Below are 21902 nucleotides of genomic sequence, written 5' to 3' on the forward strand. Positions count from 1 at the left end.
TCACTACATAGTTATTAGTTATCAGTACAGATCAGACTCCTGGGATACCTCCAAAATCTCTCGTCTTGTGTTTTGTTAAATTTGTCTCTTATCTACTTTTGTAGATCAGTGTCCTATCTGGTTAATAAACATTCAATAATCTCTGTAGAAGATAAGTAAAGCCACAATATATCTACAAAAAGGGGCAAGGAGATATACTCGGAGAAATCACGACATTAATCCTTGATTCTAGCCACAACTGCTGTCGGTTAGCCTTCCGTGTTGAGGTAATAGAATTAGGAAATTCTCCAGTAGGCTATACCATGTCTGGGTGAGAATAGAATAGGAAAGATATTACGAGATAGGAAAAGACATGGTAGTACATATGGAGAAGTATGGATGACCGTGATTACTGTACTTCTGTGGAATATCACGTCGTTACTTGGAGTGTAGCTATCTCCACTCAAAGGGATTAGAGTATGGATACCCCTTGTGGATAACTGAAGTAGTTTCGTCTCTGGACTTTGCTTTGTAGAGCTAGGGATATATCCGATTCTACTATTTTCTCGTGGAGACCGGAGTATTCCACCGTTGCTGTTGTTGCTGTCTAAACACTGGAAACTCCGTGTTCCATGTTAGCCATCCCAACATACCATTTGCTCCTGACAAGCGATATACTCTAATAGTAGTAAATATAGTAAACCCCGAATCGAGAGATATGACAGGATTGTTTCCTGGATACTATTAGCAGCTCATAGGATACCAGGAGAAAGGAAATTGACACCTTCCCCTGAAGATCACAACATATAAGAAACATGAAGGACTTCACCGCCGCGACGGCGCCCGCCGGTACCTATTTGGGCAGTTGTATCAACATCGCTTCTCTTACCTAAAGGGGAACGCGTCGTCCTGGACCCTCTCTCACTTCTCACCTTTGTTTACCTTTTGTCCAATCCTTTCCCGCATGATGTCCTGAACCTATCTTGGAGAAGAGCAGACACTCCTGGAAATCTTGTTTTGTTTCGTCTGGGAAGATTCATACTATCTTTGAAGCCTTTGAATAGGGGCTCCTTAGGGAGGTCCTGGCCGTCTTTCTGGCTTTCTGGAATTTCCAAAGACTGCTGCTGCAAGAACACTTTCGTGAGAGGTTGAGAAGGGCCAAAGAGTGTTTCCAAACTCTCCTTTCCCTTTGACTTTGTTAGCTGAATTCTTGGGACTCCCCTATCCCTACATCATTATTTCTTTGGAGGCTCCTTTTGTTTGTTGATCGTCAAATCGTCCTCAGGGGCAATCATTCAGGATGGTTCAGACACGCAGGAGCTCTAGAAAGGTCACAAAGGATAAGGGTGAACAAGAGAATACAGCCCATGACAAAGAAGCTCATGAGCAGGATAGGAATGGGTCATCTGCAGCGTCTGCGCATCCCAGCACTCCTGATGCTGGGGTTTCTGCCACTGGCAATGACTCTACCGCAGCTATGTCGAAGCAAGGAGCTCTTAAGAGCCCTCAGAAGAAGATCAAGTGGAGAGGTGCGCCGAACGATGATGACTTGACTGCATACCATCCGGAGCAAGTTGACTGGAGCATCGACAATCTGCCAGAGATCATTTATGTCTTGAGGCCCACGGCTAAGCACGCCAAGTCAAGGGCCGAAGTCACCAAGACGACATATGAGATTTTCGGGCAGGTCGTGAACGACTTCCCAGTGCTACCCCGTCAGATCTCTTCAAGAGTGGAAGGATGGAGATGCGAGGCCTGGTCTCGCATGGATCGTCGCATCACGCCGGAAGATATCGTGGCGCGCGTCAATCCTAAATATCAAGTGACTGCCTCTGATATCGAGATGCGCCGATACCGTTTCAGGCAGGGATTCAAACTGGGTGCTTGGGGTTCTGGATCATCCATCGCTGCTGCCGCACGTATTCTCCAGAAACACGGAATTGATCCTAAGCTGAATAGCACGAGGGGATCAACTCCCGGCCTTATCAGACCTGAGCTCGGAGAAGCGGGTGGACGTATCCCGTTAGCCAATCCTTTCCCCAACTATGATACAGTGAACCCCCGTCGTTCCAGACAGCGTTTCCCTCTGGGCTATCTTCCTACCCCTAGCCCGGCGCCAAATGAACCAATTGCACCGCCTATCAAGCCGAAAGAAGAGGACGAAACTGCTCATAGTACGAAGGCAGAGAGCGAAAAGGATGTGGTCTTCGATTCGAAGAGGTAAATCTCTGAGATGATCACCTGTTGTGATATTGAGACTAAACATCTTTCAGCAGCGAATCTACTCCGCCCTCCTTGACCAAAGAAAGCCTGTCCCCTGTCCAGGAGATCTATAACAACTTCCCATCGTATCCGGATCCTGAGGAGTATGAGCTTGCCCATCATCGTGGGCCTCCTGCACGTGCCTTCCAGAAAGAGACAGAGGAAAAGCACATGACCATGACCTTGGAGGAATACTTGCAGCACAACAATCTCACCTACGAACAATACCTGGAACGGGAGAATGAGCCTCGTGCTCGGAAGAGGCGTAGTCCGATGCTGTCAAATGGTGACGTTTGCATGTCCCTTAGTAAACGTCTCCGCCACTCTATTGAGGGGCCCCTGAAGAGCTCTGACTCCGAAATGGACGAGACTGCGAGTGAGATCCTTGGTAAATTCAAAAGCGATCCTTGAATAGGAAATGAATAATGGACGGTGGCTGGGTGAGCAAAGATGTTGAACAAAGAAACAGGGTGTGGGTCGAGATCTGAATGGAGAGTGGCAATGGCAGGTCAATAACAATAGGATTTTAATGTAGCATGTTGCGAGTTTCTAGGTAGTCAAAATTAACGCCGCTCACCACTTGAACGCAGGCCATCTTTTCATCCGTAGAGCAGGGTATATAGAAGATAAAGTCTGTATATGCTCCAGAATATCGTCAAAAATACTTCTAGATTGTTCTTCGTATAGTATATACCTATAACCAATTGTTATGTACTTACCTAAGTCGTCGAGTCGAGGTTTTTGTATCGTTTCTGTTCTAGCGCAGTGGCAGCCAGAGCAAAATAACAAGTCTAGGAGCGCACTCTCCGTTAACCTATGTTCAACGTTATCATAGCCAGCCTTCCTATAAAAAAGCCTCAAAGAGAAGTGAATAGACTGCCCTACCAGCCACAGGTTTTATAGATCTTTCCTTAGGAGAAGGTAAAATGGATCTTTCTCCTAGACTTCTTCTCCTAGACTTCTTCTCCTGCAATTGCAGAGCGTACCTTCTCCTGAACATCAAGATCACCATCCTACATCGTTTTTGAAGAAGAAATAGCTGTTCACTGCGTTGTTGAGCTTCGACTTCAGATCCCGTTCCATATCCGAGTCAAACTTGTACAATTCTCTTTGGAAAGCGTTCCTATCGACATCAGAAAGGAGTCAATATGCTTCTGAACGAACCATTTGACTTCAATATGGAACTTGCCATGGGAAATGCCGGCAACGGAGCGACGTCTCCTATCTCTTCTCTCCGTAAGCTGATATATCCTGACGGTGCAGAGGTATAGGGCTAATTGTATGACAGAGTCTTTTGACGCTCATACTGGCATTGCTATGAACAATGGGGGCAGCGACCTTTTCTCTTCTGACCCTACTCTCCGTAAGTTGATATACCTCCAGTGACGCACGTATAAAGGGCTAATTATATGGCAGACCCTTTCAACACCAACTTTAACTTTGCGTTGAGCAATGTCGGCAACGGACCTTCTTCTGCTGGTCCTGTTATGCGTAAGTCGATATATCCCAACGATGTAGACACATCGAGCTAATTGAAGAACAGAATCCTTCAAAACCAACTTTGATATTGTCATGAGCGATGTCGGAAAAGGGCCTTTGTCCGCTCCTGCTGCCATGCGTAAGTTAATATGTGGATTCATTAAACATCTGGAGATATTGGGCTAACTTAGTGCCTTTGATAGAGTCCTTCCATTGCAACCTGAATATTGCTGCGAGAAATGTCGGCAACAGAATGCTTTCTCCCAACCCTACTCTGCGTGAGTTAATATATCTCAACAATACAGTTATATAGGGCTAACTGTACTTCTCCTGACAGAGTCTTTCAACAACATCAACACAGACATTGCTATTGGCAATGCCGGAAACGAAACAAACTCGTCTATTCCTCCTCGGCGTAAGTTCGTATATCTCAAGGATAATATACAGGGCTAACTGTACGGCAACAGAGGCGAAAGCCCCTCGACAGCACAGCGTCAAGGCCGTCCATGATCCTCGCAACGTCACTGAGTTCCGTCAGGACCAGGCAGATTGGTCTTGGGAGAATCTCCCAGACATTCTCTATACTTTCAAACCCCCAAGAGCTCCAAGACAGCCAGAACCGGCGACAATGTCATACCAGATCCATGGCCAGTTCCTTCGTCACCTCCCCATCCTTCCGGACTGTATCTCATCCGACGTCGAAGAATTCCGCGTTGAAGCCTGGATGCGTCTCGATAGGCGTGTCCGTCTCGTCGATATCACTCAGCGTATGCACCCCGAGTTTCGAATCAAACCAAACGCTCTTCAGCAGCGTGGTGTCCGGTTCCGAAAGGCATTCAACATGCTGGCATGGGGATCCGGAAACAAGAAGACGCTGGAAACCGAGGCCGAATTGGTCAATAAGATGCGCAGCTGTGGAATCGACCCCGGCGTCAATTCCACTCGTGGAATGACGCCGGGGTTGATCCGTCCTGAACTGGGTGAGACCGGGGGTAGGATTGCTCTCCCCGAGCAATACAGCAGACGGTCTTTGGCTCCGGCCAGACCTGTGCCCGTTGTTGGTACAGATGCCGGGGACGGTAATGGGGGGGTCGTCAGCCTCTTCGAAGAGGCCATCGCGGCCTGCCTTTGGAAGGCCGTCGATAGGGAGGCGGCGACCCCTCCAACCGCCTTCGACCTCGGCATCGAGGCATATCTTGCCCACGACAAGATAATGAGGGCGATGGGGGCGGGGATGGGAGATGGAGTTTTTTAATTTTTTTTCTTTTTCTTTTTTCTTTCTTCCTTTCTTTTTCTTTTTCTTTTTTTTAAAAAAAAAAAAAAATTGGGAACTGGTTTCGGGGGCCCGAGGGGGCTACCCATGTCACAGCAATAGTTTTTAGTTTGGGGACGGGAACGGGAACGGGAATGTCATTCTTATTCTTATTTTAACCACATCATTATTGAATTCACTACTGCGTAAGCAAAGCATCGATTCATCCATATTACAAGCTGGCGACATTCGATTTGGCCCAGAAAGGAGCCATTCGCTGCCGAATCCCAGTCACTCCTATCTTATGTGAAAAGGATATGCATTTCCTTGGACCAGACCCCTTAATACATGGTGAATATGAGAAGAAGGTCGGGGCATATAAATCCCATGTGAGTATCAGATATATCCTTTTCTTTTCTCTATCTCTACGGAAAAAGCCGAGTGCCCAATATCCATATGGGCCCAGGTTCTGTCGTGTCCCTCGACGAATGCATTCTCAGAAAGCTTTTCTGCAATTCGACATTTCCTTGCAAGTAGTATAACTAACGGCAAGCCCTGACGGCCGCACGCAGTTGCATAATGTTAGAGATCCAGGCAGACCAACTAACAGTTCTTTTTTTCGGTCGACTGGCAGAAAGTCATCACATAACCATGTCAGCAAGAGTCGGATACCTATCCAATATTCGTCATCGAAGTTGATGTTCCTATATCAATATAGTGATGCTGTTAAGAAATTTAGGATCCTGAAAAAATGAACAGTACAGAAAAGACCTTAGAACAGAAGCTGATATACTGGGAGCAATGTGAATGTATTGTTCAATTAAACGGAGCATGGTAAAGGAAGCCTGCCGATGACGCTCACTGGTGGCTGTCAGAGTCAAGTGGCGACGTGAAAACAGCTTTCACAATTACTATTCACCAAAAGTAGAGGGTAATCTCCATTGAAAATTGGGAGTTACTTCCACGAGGGAACATAACCGCCACCATTCGCTACGACTATAAGCATTGATAAGGGCACTAAGTATTGCAAGCAACGCAGCGGACAACGAGAACCACGCTATATTAGACACGGATAAACAACAAAAGACACCAGCACCACAAGGGCTAAATGAAAGCCACGAGCAGACGCCGATCAGGTACGCGAGGCGAAACGTCAATGTGGCTAAGGGCCATCGCGCCAGCAAGTCTATCTCACTTCACTTGTGGTAAGAAGCAGCTGAGGTCAAAATCAGGGTGCTCCTATATCGGTCTCGTTACTTGATTCGTGAGTCTATTAAATGCTGCGCGCATGTTGATATCCACTAGACATTTCAGTATATAGTCGATGGCTAGGAAAGGTTCATAACTGATGTCACCGCATCTCATAAAGCTCCTGTGTAGCAATACTTACAATATGAAAGATCACACATATGAGTAACAGCTCTTGGCAGTTTTAAATGGCAAGCGGTCTACATTTATATACTTTCTACAAGAATACATTATCATAAGAACCGCACTTCAGGGAAATAGAAGACCCTTGGCTGCGTACATCAACAAATATCTTTATGATCTCTTACTATCCAATAAGGGCGCTCAAAATACACAAAATACTGTATCGACTGTGTCCAATCTGGCACTCGTTGACTGCTATGGACGGAGACTTCCAGCGCGGATTTAGCCGCCAGACTCGTGAATATAGATTGGTGTCTTTATTACACTGTATTCAGAGAGATCTATGAATAAGGGTTCAAGGCTTCGGCTATTATTGTCTCTTTGATATTGACAATAGAATTCATGGCATATTGACAGCGCTAGGGGACATTACGCGGAATATCTATCGAGCGTAGGCGGCGTGCGTTCACTGAGTCGAGGGCCACAACCTCGAGAGCCCAACACTTCTGATTTTAACATGGTCCCTCTCCTGAGCGAAATGCAACCCCAGTCCCTCTGATAACCAGAGATTGAATTAAGCTACATTTCTCGTTACTCAACAGACCTGTGGAGCTCTTGCAAGAGCCATCCAGCCAGCCTCCCCAGATCAAAGGGCCAGCCTCCTGGAAGGCTGGATATCCTTGGGCAGTGAATGGACCCAGCCACTGATTTGCGCTCTAACACAATGGCATTGAGCGCAAAAGAGACTCCCAACCTCCCCAAGATGGAGGCTGGTAAGGAAGAGTCTAGAGATAAGAGGTCCCACACCTCGAAGGTGGCTTCTGCCTCTCAGCCAGGTTCTGGTATGATGGACCGCACATGAAACTCGACGAAAGAAAGTGGCTGATGTGTTATAGCGAACCACGCGGACACCCGTGTCTTCTGTCCTCGTAAGTTGCTGCTTATATGTGTAGAATTATGACTGACATATGTAGATACCAAGGTCCCGGACTGTCTTCACACGTGCACCCATCCCTACCATTCGTCCTATTCGGAAGGATGTCTACCTCCGTTGATTTTCAGGTTGGATACTTTGGTTACTGTGAAGCAGTCGTTCTTGGGTCTTCTGATTGAAAACGGAAAGACTGTGGAGGATGCAGATGGAGTCCCGATACGGGACTTCCCTTTCCTTCCGCGGTACATATCGGTCAAAGTATCAGGATGGCTGCTGGAATACTGGATGCGCACCGATACTCGATTGACGTATCGAGATATTAAAGCTCGCATGACCGCTCCAGCGAGCGAACTTCCCTTGGATAACACCCTCAATATGCGTCGAGAGCGCGAGGCTCGCACTCCATTGAAGCTTTCTTGTCTCACCACTCGTCGTGGACAGATATCGAGGAAGGAGGTTGAACGTGTTGAATCTTGGACCCCTGACCAGGTATCCTATAATACCACAATGGACATCGAATACGAATTGGTCGGAGGAAAGAAGGTTCCGTCTCGTCTGCGCTCGAAAACTTTGACCTCTTCAGAGCCCCGCTGTTACCCCTTGGATACGTTCCTTGACGGTAGGCGAATTCACACGCCAGGCCCACGTATCATGGAGACTATAGAGCTCTTCTATCAGCTCTCAGATACTGCGACTGCCTTGAATCTGCCATCATGGGTCGACCTCCCTCTGGAGTATCTTCCGACTTCTTGGAAGCCACGCTCTTTCCCCTCCAGGACTAAATCGGGACCACGGCGCAAGTACATGACAAAGCACATCACCCTGGAAGATGATGATACTGTGGAGCTCAACAGTGATACTGAGCAATATGAGAATGGAACACCGTCAACCGGTGAGGTAGACGATAAACGGAACACCGCAGAGAGTGCGCGGTCGATATATGACACGGAATATGAGAGAGAATTGCTGAATCTCTCAGGGCTTCCTGTTGCGACGTGGTATAACGACTCTCTACGTCGTCCTGTATATGGCCAACATGATACTACCCAGCCCAGCGTATCTCAGTCCATCCTACCGTGGACCCCAATCAACGGTCACAAGAAGCAAGAGTCGCCAGTGGCGGATATGGAGCGTCCCATTAACGCGGTCACAGAACTGGTCAAGATGGAACGCTCGATGTCGCAATTTGGACGAGCAGTCCGGAACGAAACATCGCGTAGAACATTCTCCCCTTTCGAGTCATCCGAACATGGACAATTCTACGAAGAGGCTCTGAAAATGAACCCAGACGCAGAACTTCCATTCTCCTTGTACGAAGAACCAATCTGGTTCAATCGCTACCGCTTCAACAGCACGGGGCCTCACTCCATCAGGAATGACAGGAACCACCCATTGAATACTCACACTTTCGAAATCATGCGTCGCAACAATCCGTTCTTGCCCGAGAACTTGTACAACGACTCGCTGCCTGATTCTTTCGAGCAGTACCTCAATGACTCCATCAGACGCTTTCAGGGTAGTGCCTATCCTTCTCCTTGAGCAGTTCCTTGGATCTGGATCTGTTTCACTCTGGAGCCATTTGATAAAGCCTTTCTGCTCTTGTTTATTCTTGAATGTTGATACCATCTACTTTGGACGGAGTTACCAGCTCAGGTCCAGGTTATGATATGATCGCACTCTCGTTCAGGATATGCCAGGATGAGCTCCTCGAAAGAGACGATGTAAATCAGTATCAGCATGTTTGCATTTTCTTGGCTCTTTAGCTTTCCCCTTCCAAGACAATTCACACGTCCTTGGGCCACTCACAAGTCGTTCTGTCGATCGATAACTCTCAAAAAAAGTCTCTTTGCTTTCATCATGATTGGTATTTACTTTTCTCTATGCCATTTCCATTTCATCCCTTTCACCATCCACACTTGAGTCCGACATTTTCATATTTGATCGGTTTTCTCAATTGAGGTAAATAACACGGTCTCTAATATGGACGAAGGGTCTAATCTGGCCCAAAGTCTTTCAGATTGATTGTGAATATCCTTCTATCCCCTCTCAGGTTCCCTTCGTGTTTACTTTCATGTGGACCTTATGATGTATTATGGTTCAAATTGGCTATTTTCTCTCTGTCGATTAGAATGAATAGAATCTCTACGTGTCACGGTTGTATAAGTTTAACGTCTATGGATGACGTAGCACCACTACATGCATACAATCTCGGCCCTTTGATAACATGCCTTCCATCCTAGATAAGTATCACGCTGTCAAGTGAGGAAAACCCAGCAGCAACGCCGCCCTCGTTGCTTTCTTTGCCCTTTGTCCTCATTAGCCACCCTCCCTGTTCATTGTGGATGATGTCTCCATTATCCTTCCACAATATAGTTCCAAAGACGCCTAGCTCTCCGATGACGTGTCCGCTTAGGACTTGGCCGTCACTTCGGAGAACTACGTTCTTCGCTGTGGGAGGAGGCTGAATCATTTCCATCAGAACCCACCGCTTCCAATCAGTCTCCGGGATGGAACGGAGAAATTCAGGAATATCAGCCTTGTATATGTTATTGCCGCCACCCTCTCGTTGTGGTTTGAGAACGTGTTTCACAGCCGTCTCCGGGTTCAGTGCCAGTTCCCTTCCGCGGCCATTGGCAGAAAGATCGTACTGGGGAGCGAAGGTTCCCCGCAGATTTGAGATCATGCTAGGCTCTGTGCGTGGAAGAAAGCGGGAGAGATTGTCTGGCCCTGAGGGTTCAGCAAGGACCTGTTGGATCTTCTTACAGCCTGCCAACTGGTTGAGGACGGTAGGGCACTTGATCGCTGCGGATCGCTCCAACTGAAGTCTGGCATCCCAGTCACGTTCTGATTTATAGTCGGATGGGGTATAGAAGCTGCGGAGGTAAACCGTTGTAACTTCGAAGGGTGTAGACGGAGAGAACGGGGGTGTGTAAAGAAGGGGCCTGGACGGATTTGAGCTTGGTATGGACGTCTGGTTTAATATTTCCGAAGTCACTAGACGGAAAACAGGAATCTTATGGAATCTTGTGAGCTGTGACGAGAGGGCCAGTTGATCGAAGAGATTTCGTTCGCCATCCTGAACGACGAAGAGCACACACAATGGAAGTGATGGTGTGGACTTGGATGGCCCGTAGGCTTCATGTGCTGCGGCTAGGCCGGCGGCGAGCGTGGGTACCGCCGTATTCTCCGGAGGCAATCGTCCATCCAGCAAAGGATGCTGAGGATAGCTTATTGGCTGACCTGGTGGAAACGAAAGGAGTTCTGTATGCATGGCTGTCACAAGGGATGACAGACCACCGAACGAGGAGGAGATGGTGTTGAACTCCACTTGTTTTATCGAAGGTGCTGTCGCGTTAGGAGGGACATGTACCATGTAGTCCGACCGGTAAAGCCCCAGAGAAAGAGGCTGGACATAACCCTCCTTCTGTACAGCAAGGTGGACTTTCCACAGGCTCGAGATGAAGTCATCTACGTCGATAAGTCTACAACCGGGAGGATTTAGCAAGACGATATTTCCTCCAGCAAGGTAAGTGAGACACAGTGGAACAAGTTCCCCGTAATGGAGAGACCAGATAGGCGACTCACTCTTCCATAACCTTCTCGAGCCATGCTGTATCGCAGGTGATGTTCGCATACAGTTCGTTGTAGGCTTTCTGAAGGGCTGTCGCTTCTTCGAAACATGACTTGGGGAAAAGACTGGGGAACAATGTCACCGGTGCATTGGTTGCCAAGACGCCTTTCTCATCTGCACCTGCCGGTAGAGAAGCAGGTGAAGGCCTGACAGTGAGGCCATTGTGAATCGTCCAGTCCTTCACCGTCGTCACCAGGAACTGTTCCTGCGCGGGGTCCAGAGGGGGAGGGTAACTGGAGTAAATTGACTGGTCCATTGATACGATATAAATGCCAGATCTGTGCCGGGTTTTAGTACAGGACTACTCCCACGTCCTGACAGCAACTAGAATGAGCGAACAACCTCGTCAGATGTAGCAGAAGAAGAAAAAAAAGGATCATTGAGACGCCATCGAGCCCCTCCACGGCGCGATTCCTAAGCACACGAGGCGGGGATTTCTCTCCGGGCTCCCCGCGATAACCTCACCGCCCGGCAAAAAAACCGCGTGGGCTTTCTTTATCTCCTGGCGATCTTGGCCTGCTTTGACGTTCCCGGCTACAAACAGCGTCTAAACGTTGTCTAGGTAGCGTTGTTTTTTATCCTTTCAGTTACTCTCTATCTGGTTATTTGTGTTTCTTGCGTCATCTTCAGCTGGCTGGGCAGACTGCATATTCAGATATCGTCATATTCGAAAGTCCTCCAGTTGTCGCGCCGCAACGCAAAGCTCTAGCTTTACAGGTCGCGTGCCGCTCCACAATATCGACATAGACAGCGACACTAGAATGGTCTGCGTTAAAAAGGCAATCGCCTCAGCTACGGTTTCTTTGTTTCTGGTGTCTAGGAAGCCGCAGTACGTTCTGTTTAGTCTTGTTCTTGACAATCTCTGGTCCCTCACCTAGCCGCTCCCGCAAGACCAAGAGATATGTCCTCGGACGACGGGGACCCTCTCGACTGGACGGTAGATCAGGTAGTCAATTGCCTATGTTACAGCTCCTCTACACCATGGTGCCAATCATTATCGAGTGCACCCCGTCCAGATCCGGCTACGTTCGAGGCCGCTCTCAGGGAGAACTTAATTAATGGCGAGACTTTGTTGAATGATGTGGACAAGGATGCTCTACGCCAGGATCTGGGCCTTAGGGCTCTTGGGCACCGCAGTTTTGTTCTTGCTGCAATACGTTATCTGAGACAAGCCTCTCTCAAATATCGACGTGCCAATGCTCTGCCGAATTCTCTGCTTGATGACCGCTCGCAGGCAGCTTCTCCAAGCTACTTCCCTTCGACCGCTTCGTTTTCCGCTACAGGTTCTCCTGGCACCCTTGCCTACTCACCGCGTTCTCTAGCGGATCTAGCACCACCTCAGCAGCTGGCGCAGTCTGCATTCTCCAATAGTCTCGGGTTTTATACGCGGCCTACCGACGTGGCAGCTAGCGCTGGCTGCCATATCGCCAGAAAGCCCCCAATCCCGAGCACAAATATTGCTACTATAAAAACACCAACGAGGCTTCAGAGGGAAGTGAGTGGTAGTGACGGTCCTGGTGAAGCGAGTCAACAACAGGAACGTGCTATTTCACAACAAGCTGATACCCGCGATGGTATCTTCAAGACGTCTAGCCTGCGCCCTCAAGAGCAATATGTCGTTGGCAGTGATGGAAAGAAACGCAGGCGACTTGATCTTCGGTCGAAGCCTGAAACAGCGGCGAGTGGCATGGCGATCGGGACCTCCAACTCGCTATACCGGAAGAAGCCCGCCAGCTGGTATATGGGTCCGAACAGAATCACCGCCGATGAACTTTTCTATCCAATCCTTCCAAACGAAGACAATGGCGACGGTTCTTTTACCATTTTGAGCCCCGGGTTTCCACGCGGTCATCAACTCTTTGTAAAGCACTGTCTTCATCATTATTATCGACAACGACCAGTACGTCTAAGTGGCGAAAAGGGATACAAAAGATGGGCCGTTGTCCCATATGAGAAGCCCAGAACGCAGGGCGATCCGTACCATTTCACTCTATATTCCTTTCGAAACGGAAGGGTAACTATGACCCAAGAGGAAGTGGCACGGTGGCCCGAGCTCAATACCAAAAACGAGACGGGACTTGACGACTCAGCACCAGCCTTCAAGTCTCGGGATCCGTTTGAATATCTCCTCCAAAAGTACCCCGCCAAGGAGGACGACGAAGATGCTCATCCTCTCTATGGTGAATCGGGTTCGGAAGGCGAATACGACGACGATACATGGCGTGAGATGCAGGAAGATGAGCGAACGCCATCTACTGCCAAAGAGAAGTTCCTAAGCGCCCAGGAAATCGACTTGGTTATGGAGCAATGTGTGAAGGAGTATGAGGATAAATGGAGGAATGACCACCTGCCAAGAGAGGAAGCGAAGGCACGCAGGATCTGGATCTTGGCGAGGAAATATAGGAACAGAAATCAACAGACGAAGGCGCTGTTTCTTGATATTGGTCTACTGGAACATCGTTTGACGAAGATACAGAAAAATATCCGTCTCAATGAATACACCAAAGTCGAGGATCTCAAATCACAGTGTCAAAGCATGGAGCAAACAGTCTTCAGCATCCAGGCACAAAAGTGGCGTATCTCCGTCCTTGGACAAGAGGCCTGTCCTCCGCGGGTTTCTATTATACCACCAAAACCAAAGCGAGTGGCACGGCATCAGTCTGACCTTGATGAAGAATCGCTGGGCTCTGAGTCTGACGAAATATACGACGATGACCTGGATGAATTTATCGATAATGATCTTGCCAGTGTCGACCAGTACAAAGCAGATGAGTCAATGCCGATAGGTGGCTTTTCAAAGCCGAATAGGACTCCGTTCTCTTCTCATGCGCAGTTCGACTCTTCTTCTTCTGACAGTGAATTCGACGCAATCAGCCCCTCGGGGGAGAAAATAAAGGTCTTTTCTGAACGACGTCGCGGTGTGGCAATGAAAATGCAAACAGAAAACAAGGCCACTCTTCCATCACGGCCTCCTCCACCGAGAGATCAAGAAATCCAATGGATCGATCTCACACAAGATTCTCCACCTCCGGGTGTCGATAATTTCGACATCACTACACCTCCTCTGAACCCTCTGCGCTCTTCTCCTAACGAGATGACTGGGATTCTTCTAAAGAATGAACACCATTCTCGGTCCCCCACGCCCTTGCATCTGGAGGAAGCCGACAACCCCGGAACATCGCCACGGTCCTCGAGGAAAGACAAATACGGCAGCGATATTACACTTCCCGGCGTCCTTGATTTCAAGGGTCTCCAGCGGGTTGATTATAGTGTGCTTGAGGACCTGCATGACCGTGAAAGGCTACTTTCTAAGCTCTTGGCAAGTTTGCCAGATGAAGAACGAAACCAGGTGGTAGATTATGTGCTATCTTGTCGTACATCGAGCCTTCGTAAGAGGGTAGTCGAAGCTCTTAGGCTGTGGCTTCGACATGGCCGGATGATCCGGGACTTAGACGAAGTTGAGAATGGGGTTATAATGCGAACAACATCTTTGTATGTCTCGTGGACTCGCTGCGTGGCGGCTACCCAGGAGGGAATACCGAGGAGACATATCAGGAATGCTATCAAGCAAGCAAGTAAATTCCCAGAGTTTGCCAGAGAACTGACTACGCGTCTCGAAGTGCTGGCAAAATACTATGGTCAGACAGGTGGGACTGAACCCCGCCAGAGAAGTACCTCAGCAATTGCCGGTTCCGAACAAGCTGTTCGAGGTCCCGACGTCGATATACAGCAAGCTTCGTTTCTTACTCCTCATAAAAAACGCAAGAGGGAAGTTAAAGAGAGGCAGGAGGTGAAGCAGAATCATGCAAGTGCACAGCTCCGAGCAGCAATTCAGGAAGAACAACGTAAACGCCTCGAACAAAAGATGGAAAGCGTTGGTGTCGGTAACGATGATCCTTCTCGTCAGGCTGTGACATTCGAGACACCAATCATATACCTCGACCCTCATATCGGTCGTCGAGTCAAGCCACATCAACTGAGAGGTGTGCAGTTCATGTGGCGTGAGTTAATCCAGGATGAGAAACGCCAAGGATGTCTCCTTGCCCATACTATGGGCCTGGGGAAGACGATGCAAGTGTAGGTGCCTGCCTTCATTATCTCCGAAGAAAGTGCAAGACTGACGTTTGATCAGGATATCCTTTCTAGTCACGATATCTGCTGCTGCTTCTTCGAACAACCCTGGCATTAGAGCACAGGTACCGGCCTGTTTCCATAGGTCGCAGACGTTGATTCTGTGTCCTTCTTCCTTGATAGACAATTGGTATGAGGAGTTTCTCATGTGGACGCCACGAACAAACTACCTGGGACCTCTTCGAAAGATCACCAGTGCGAGCGCATTCGGCGAGCGAATACGGGAACTCTCTGCCTGGGACGAGGAAGGTGGCGTGTTGATCATGAGTTACGACATATTTCGCACCTGGGTTCACAATAAGGAAACCAAAACTCGCGGCCGACCTTTGGAGTTTGAGGATCACGTGCGGATCAGGGAGCAACTCCTTGACGGCCCGAACATCATTGTGGCGGACGAAGCCCATAAAATGAAAAATAGGACCGCTGGCATTTCCGCTGCCGCAAGTGAATTCCGATCTAAAAGTCGTATTGCCCTGACAGGTTCTCCGCTCGCTAATAATCTTGTTGACTACTACGCTATGGTTGACTGGATCGCGCCGGGGTACTTGGGAAATTTCGTGGAGTTCAAGGCCAATTATGTGGAACCTATTGAGGAAGGCCTCTACGCGGACAGCACCTATTCTGAAAGACGAAAGTCTCTCAAGAAGTTACAAGTGCTGAAGGAAAACTTAGGTCCTAAGATAGACCGTGCTGATATATCAGTGTTGGAAGGCAGCCTTCCTCCAAAGGTGGAATTCGTCATTACAGTGCCATTGACTGACCTGCAGAAAGAAGCGTACGACATGTACGTCAATTCAATTCAGGCGGGTAGATCCGAAGTTGGGACTGCCAGATTATGGTCTTGGCTGGCAATATTATCACTGTGCTGCAATCACCCAGCCTGCTTCAATGACAAACTTCTCACTCAGTCGGATCGTCCACGAAAGCAAGGTAGAAAATCAGACGACTTCGATTCAGAAGAGCTACCGGGTGACGAATCGCCAATCCAGGCGGGGTTGTCAGAGACGATGATTGCTTCTCAGAGAGAGCTGTTTGCTAAAGTCGATAATCTCAGAGCTCCTGGGCTCTCTTACCGTGCCGAGATACTAGATCAAATTATTCGCGAATCCGTCAGAGCCGGTGATAAAGTTCTAGTGTTCTCTCATAGTCTGCCAACTCTCGATTACATCGAGCACATGTTAAGGCAATCCGAGAGAAGATATCTCCGCCTTGATGGCCATACCCCAATCTTCAGCAGGCAGGCCGCCACTAAGAACTTCAATCAAAGTGGTTCCGATCAGCAAGTCTATTTGATTTCCACCAGAGCTGGTGGCCTGGGTCTCAACATCCCCGGTGCGAATCGGGTTGTCATATTCGATTTCTCATTCAGTCCTACCTGGGAGGAGCAGGCTGTCGGCCGAGCATATCGGCTTGGACAACAGAAGCCTGTCTACGTCTATCGCTTTATCGCCGGAGGCACTTTCGAAGAAGTCATGTATAATAAAGCTGTCTTTAAGACACAGCTTTCGTTCCGCGTTGTCGACAAGAGAAATCCAATTCGTTGGGCTTCCAAGTCGGCTAAAGAGTACCTCTTCGCTTCCAAGCCAGTCAAAACTGAGGACGTCTCTGGATATATCGGGAAGGATCCTGAAGTGTTGGACAGGATAATCCAACGAGATAACCATAAAATGATAAGGAAGATCGAGCTCACAGAGACTTTCCAGCGAGAGGATAACGATAAGCTGACCGAAGAAGAGAAGAGAGATGTCAGAGAGGAGTTGGACGATGAGATTCTCAAGAGGAATAACCCGGAGGCGTATTATCAGAAGCTGAGGGAAAGACAGGCAGCTGAAGCAGCGTTGAGACCTCCAGCCTCAACATGGGGAGGGCCTTCTTCTTACACAGCTCCTGCATTTGGCCAAACGCAGAGCTTTGTCGCTCATGCACCTCTCACCCAAAATGATACCGCTCACTGCCCTCCTCCCCTAGAACCAGATATGAGCCTTCTTCGCAGCCAGCCAGCTCCAGTGCCTGGCACTTCTACAGCGAAGCTTTTGAATCCTCTAGCGCATACCAACTTGCCTCAAGGACACAGTCCCGCCACTCTCGAGCTGGGCGCTTCTGGGGCAGCCCCTATGTCACACGATGATACAGTTCGGCGATCTACTCAGGCACACCACGTAGCAACAGCTACGCAAAATGAACCTGAAAGCAATGGGATTTTCCAAAACCATGTCCCTTCTACTGCCACAGTAGAGTCAGATCGGACCGCAAACAACGCGGAGTCTTCGAAGGCTTCTAGTACTGCATCCTCTGGCTATGCAAGTCGGATAAACTGTAAGCAACAATGACTCCTGTATTCGGGCAGATTTTCTTCTTGTTCATAGACTTTTTTTTCTTTCTTTCTTCATTGACCATATAGATACAGCTAGAGATCCTTTGGCGCACATGATACCCAGTGGAACTTTGTGATACCCAGGAAGTCCGATATTCTTTTTTTTAACAAGAAACCTTACTAAATTTACCTAATGCACTATTCCATTTCGCCCAGTGGCGTCATTTCACTTGAGAAATACTATTTCATGCGGCATAAGCACGTTAGTTTGGACACATTGACTTGATGATCCAACCAAGTACTGCCTTGCCGACTCAACTAATTCAACAATTGCAGTCCCTCAATAGACTGCGAAATATCCTTTGCAACCCCTCAAGCTACGCGGTTCTTGATCTATTTTGCGGATGGGCTTTTCCTTGCATGTTCATTTTGTTCGCTTCTTTTCCAGCAGCTCTGAAAATCAAGGCATTGCACACGCTTTCCCCCCCTTTTTTCCTCAAAATATCTCTCAGATACTTAGTTTGTCTCACCACCAGCCGGTCCACGCATCTAATATCTGTTCTCCGGGCATACTTATCTTCAAAACACCTTTGATTTTAATCTGCATATCTAATAATGAGAAAAAAAAAATACCAGCAGCCAAAATGGAAGCGCTTGGCGCAATCGGGATGGCGGATGGCGTTCATCAATAATGAGATCATGGAAAATGATGATATGATGACTCTCCTTATGGTTCTTTATCTTGGCTCTACCCGACATAATGTGAAGGACGAAGCGGGGAGTTTATTCTCGGTTTATGCCCTCGAAAGCTTTCTATTCTTATGTGTATTTTTCTTTCGGAAGCTTTGTCTTTCTCCTCGTGCGTGTGTGTGTAATAATTCAATTATGTGGTTGGAAAAAAAAAAAACCATGTTTGCTAATTACAGTGAGATCTTAGATGCTATTTATGTAAGAGATACTTCCCTCTCCAGTTCCGAGCCCATGGTGACGATGCGTCATCGGTTATTATTACTGTTGCCTCGCTAGTAAAGTGCGCCATGGGGTAAAATATACAACTACGAAAAGGAACATTGAAAAGAAATATTCATACAGTGAACTATCGAAATATGTAGCCGAAAAGTAATAGGATATCCTCCGCGAAGCAATGGAATCGGTATCAATATACATAGTACACGGATATCAAAGTTAAATCGACTAATTTGATTTAGCCAGATAGAAATTAGAAGCCGGTAGGAGAGCAATCGAAACATATGTGACAGGTGAAAATATTGTGTTTTGTGCAGATGTAGAATCATGGACAACGAAAAGGAATAGCTGTACAGCAGAAATGACCGTCTTGAGTGTTGCCAGGATACAATATCCCTCCTCAACCGATGAGCTTTTCCAGATCGGCAAGTCTTGCGGCCTTGTCCTCGGCTTTCTTCTTCTTGCCTGTCTCGCGGAACGCAGCCATCATGAGATTGCGCTTGGTGTCTTGGATCTCTAGGACGCGGTCTTCAATACTTCCTTCCATGACCAGCCGCCAGATAGTCGTCTCTCGCTTCTGGCCGAGTCGGTAGACACGGTCCATAGCTTGATCTTCAATAGCGGGCGCCCACCAGCTGTCCGCAAGAATGACCTGATTTGCTGCAACAAGATTAAGACCGACGCTGCAGACATTCAGACTAGCGAGCAGGACTTTGCACTCAGGGTCATTGGAAAACTGGTGGGTGGACTTGTCACGTTTGGCAGATTGCATCTTTCCGTCTATCCGAGCGAAAGATATGCCGTTACGCTCGAGGTGAGGCTCGATGATGTCAAGAAATGAAGTCCACTGGCTGAAAACGACTGTCTTGGTGTCCGGGGCTTGGCCCTTGGCTGTGAGGATCTTGATGAGAGCTTCAATCTTGCTGCTGGGACTGTCCGGATCGACCTCGCCACTGCCCTCATCCTCTCCCAACTCCACCGCAGGGGATACAAGAGTAGATGTATCCTCGATCTCCGCACGGCACAGGGGACACTTATGTTGTTTTTCAATGACCTGCTCGATGCATGCACGGCAAAACGGGTGGGCACAGGCCGTGATAACAGGCTGCTCCAATAAATCCAAGCACACTGAGCAAACTTCTTGACTCTCAATTCTGAGTTGCAGCATGTCCTGGAGTGCTTTGATGTTTTCCGGTGTCAATTGGACAACTTTGTGCTCTTCCAGCATTGACATCAGCTTGTCAATGCGATTCTTGCACAGTGACCAATGGTTGCAGACTTGGCGCAGCCGAAGAATAACTTCGAGAAGATGGGAATACGTTGTGTTGCCGTGCTTATCCTTGGACTGATAGTCCAACATCTTGCCCTTCGCCTCGGATCTAATCTCGGTTAGTCACTGAAGAAACACAATAAGTATGAGGACTCACAGAAACATGTCGTATTTTTCCTGTTCGTGCGGATGGAACTTCACACGCAGGACGTGTGATCTCAGCGGCGGGAGACGCAGATTGATGAAGTTCATATCTTTCCTTCTCCGCAAGCAGATAGTAGCCATCAGACCCTGAAGAAGAGTGCTTGCTTCCGGATCACCGTAAGTCAAGGGTCGAATGAGGACACTATTGAACAATGCAAGATCTTCTAGGCCGCCAGAAAGTCTTAAGAAACGGATCTGAGAATAGAGATCTCTCAGAGAGTTGATAATTGGGGTTCCAGTCAACGTCCAACGGGAATCTGCCTTTAGATTGCAAGCTGCAAGGGCTGCTTTGGACCTGGGGTTACGGATTGTATGGCCCTCATCCAAAACGACTCGGCGCCAATTAGTCGCAAATAATCCCTTGGTCGGGGTGGCTTTCGAGTCCGGCTTGTACTCTTGGCTGAGCGCGCCATAGCTCGTGACAACCACGTCGTACTGGCTCAGATTGCCGGCTTCTTTCTTCCCTGGTCCATGATACCTGAGCACGCGGAGACCCCTTTCTTCAGTTGTGTGGGTTGCGATCTGATCTATCCAATTACTCATCACTCCAACAGGCGAAATAATCAGTGTTGTCTTTGATCCAGACGTCTTCGGTTCTGAGTTGGCCAGGATCAGAGAAATAATCTGTATAGTCTTTCCCAAACCCATGTCGTCAGCAAGAATCCCACCGCTAGCAAGAGGCGGCTCTTGTCTGGTCGAGTAATTCGTAGCAATATTGGTAAAATAGCTCCCGTTTCTCTTCCAGAGCTGGACAATAGCCTGTGAACCAGGAGCGGGCAAGACTGGAGACTCCTTTTCAATCATCCATGCCAAACCCTGACGCTGGTAAGGGAGTAACTCCGTCGTCAAGCCTGCAGGGTTCTCAGCCATGGGCATATTTTCCAAATCCGTCTCGTCGACACCAAATTTCTCCACAACTTGGCCCATCTCTCTAGGATTGAACGTGCTACTTTGCCCGATAAGGTCTTCCAGGCTCTCCGCCTGGCCCTCTCCATCCGGAGTCGAGAGATTGGCAAACATTGGTTGACCCTGGCTGTCCCATTGTACTCCCTTTCCTTTGGCAAGGGAGCGAGATCGTTTCTCAGCTTCCTTGCGCTCCTTTTCTCGCTGCTTCTGGAGCCTGAGCTCTTCCCGCTCACGTTTCTTTACTTGGCCCAGTGGGAGTCTATCCAGTTCCATCCGGGCCTTGAGTTCTGCCCGCCGTTGCGGATCATATGGACCATAGAGTTTCAAGAGCACAGGGCAGTCAAAATCTCCTTTGGGTCCGCTCAGAATTCCCTCTATGAGAAGATCTCTGGAATCCTGCAATCGGTTACCAAGTGTGCTCGTCCTCTATCGGGTGATATCGAGACTTACCATATATTTCGCCAGTTTGGCTGCCGTATTACGAGGAATATGGCCAATCTGATGCCCCATGACATTATCCACACGGATAGCATTGCGATCATAGGGGTTGCCCGGCTCTCTTTTGAGAATGACATGTTCTCCAACAGTAGCCTGCCCTCGATAGTAGCGCACGCCGACAATCTTCGTAGGGAGATTATCTGTGCGATGTCAGCGGACGACACCACTAGCCTTATCAGATATAATAAGGATTATGTGCTAGTATACCGTAAAGTTGATACTCGCTGTACGTGGCATCCTCAAAACCCTGAGAACCAGGAATCAACTCGACAGCGCCCGCATCATCATCTTCGTCCTCCAGACTCGCTTGGCTCAACGGTAGAAAGGCGGCATTTACGCCAAAACGGCTGCCACTGCTCCAACTTTCGCGTTCCTCAAGCTCCGCTCTTGTCTTGCTGGGACGAGCAGAAGTTCCGCTGGTATCCGTGAGGTCGACGACATCGATCTTACGCTTGCCCGAAACTCTCGCCATTTCCCCAAAACGACTGATGAGTGGCCACTTTGCTATACCCTGAGATAGAAACAGATATCGGATTCAAGGAAGAATTGGATATCAGCAGCGGAATAGCGCAACCGTGACGCGCCGCATTGATACTGTGTGCTGAGCTATCTTAGGAAATATCAAACATTAAATTAATGATAGGATATCTATCCTCGAATTTCCCATGGAAGGGATGAATGACAGTCCTTATCCAAATCGCTTTG

General features: G+C 48.4%; 5 protein-coding genes across 5 annotated transcripts; 3 read left to right on the forward strand and 2 right to left on the reverse strand.

Moving 5' to 3' along the window:
- Nucleotides 1-1279: 1279 nt before the first annotated feature.
- C8Q69DRAFT_513294 (hypothetical protein) lies at nucleotides 1280-2991 on the forward strand (the record flags this gene model as incomplete). The annotated part of the gene is made up of 2 exons (XM_028633311.1): nucleotides 1280-2199; nucleotides 2253-2991. The coding sequence occupies 2 exons, from the start codon at nucleotides 1280-1282 to the stop codon at nucleotides 2650-2652; spliced, it is 1320 nt and encodes a 439-aa protein (XP_028490035.1). The 3' UTR covers nucleotides 2653-2991.
- Nucleotides 2992-4221: 1230 nt separating this feature from the next.
- C8Q69DRAFT_454735 (hypothetical protein) lies at nucleotides 4222-5073 on the forward strand. Its single transcript, XM_028629724.1, has 2 exons — nucleotides 4222-4244; nucleotides 4295-5073. The coding sequence occupies exons 1-2, from the start codon at nucleotides 4227-4229 to the stop codon at nucleotides 4973-4975; spliced, it is 699 nt and encodes a 232-aa protein (XP_028490036.1). The 5' UTR covers nucleotides 4222-4226; the 3' UTR covers nucleotides 4976-5073.
- A 4060-nt stretch (nucleotides 5074-9133) lies between these two features.
- Nucleotides 9134-11323, reverse strand: C8Q69DRAFT_454742 (putative glutathione synthetase). The gene is made up of 2 exons (XM_028629725.1): nucleotides 10863-11323; nucleotides 9134-10759 (listed from the first exon to the last, which is right to left on the reverse strand). The coding sequence occupies exons 1-2, from the start codon at nucleotides 11162-11164 to the stop codon at nucleotides 9514-9516; spliced, it is 1548 nt and encodes a 515-aa protein (XP_028490037.1). The 5' UTR covers nucleotides 11165-11323; the 3' UTR covers nucleotides 9134-9513.
- Nucleotides 11324-11449: 126 nt separating this feature from the next.
- On the forward strand, nucleotides 11450-17983 carry C8Q69DRAFT_454744 (putative SNF2 family helicase/ATPase). The gene is made up of 3 exons (XM_028629726.1): nucleotides 11450-14985; nucleotides 15041-17355; nucleotides 17447-17983. Exons 1-3 carry the CDS (start codon nucleotides 11810-11812, stop codon nucleotides 17488-17490), a joined length of 5535 nt encoding a protein of 1844 aa, XP_028490038.1. The 5' UTR covers nucleotides 11450-11809; the 3' UTR covers nucleotides 17491-17983.
- Nucleotides 17984-18549: 566 nt separating this feature from the next.
- C8Q69DRAFT_57632 (SNF2 family helicase) lies at nucleotides 18550-21765 on the reverse strand. The gene is made up of 4 exons (XM_028633801.1): nucleotides 21405-21765; nucleotides 21150-21337; nucleotides 19747-21095; nucleotides 18550-19698 (listed from the first exon to the last, which is right to left on the reverse strand). The coding sequence occupies exons 1-4, from the start codon at nucleotides 21667-21669 to the stop codon at nucleotides 18720-18722; spliced, it is 2781 nt and encodes a 926-aa protein (XP_028490039.1). The 5' UTR covers nucleotides 21670-21765; the 3' UTR covers nucleotides 18550-18719.
- Between the last annotated feature and the right edge of the window lie 137 nt (nucleotides 21766-21902).

The sequence above is a fragment of the Paecilomyces variotii genome, assembly GCF_004022145.1.
Source record: "Paecilomyces variotii strain CBS 101075 chromosome Unknown C8Q69scaffold_1, whole genome shotgun sequence".
In the NCBI taxonomy this organism is placed as follows: Eukaryota; Fungi; Ascomycota; class Eurotiomycetes; order Eurotiales; family Thermoascaceae; genus Paecilomyces; species Paecilomyces variotii.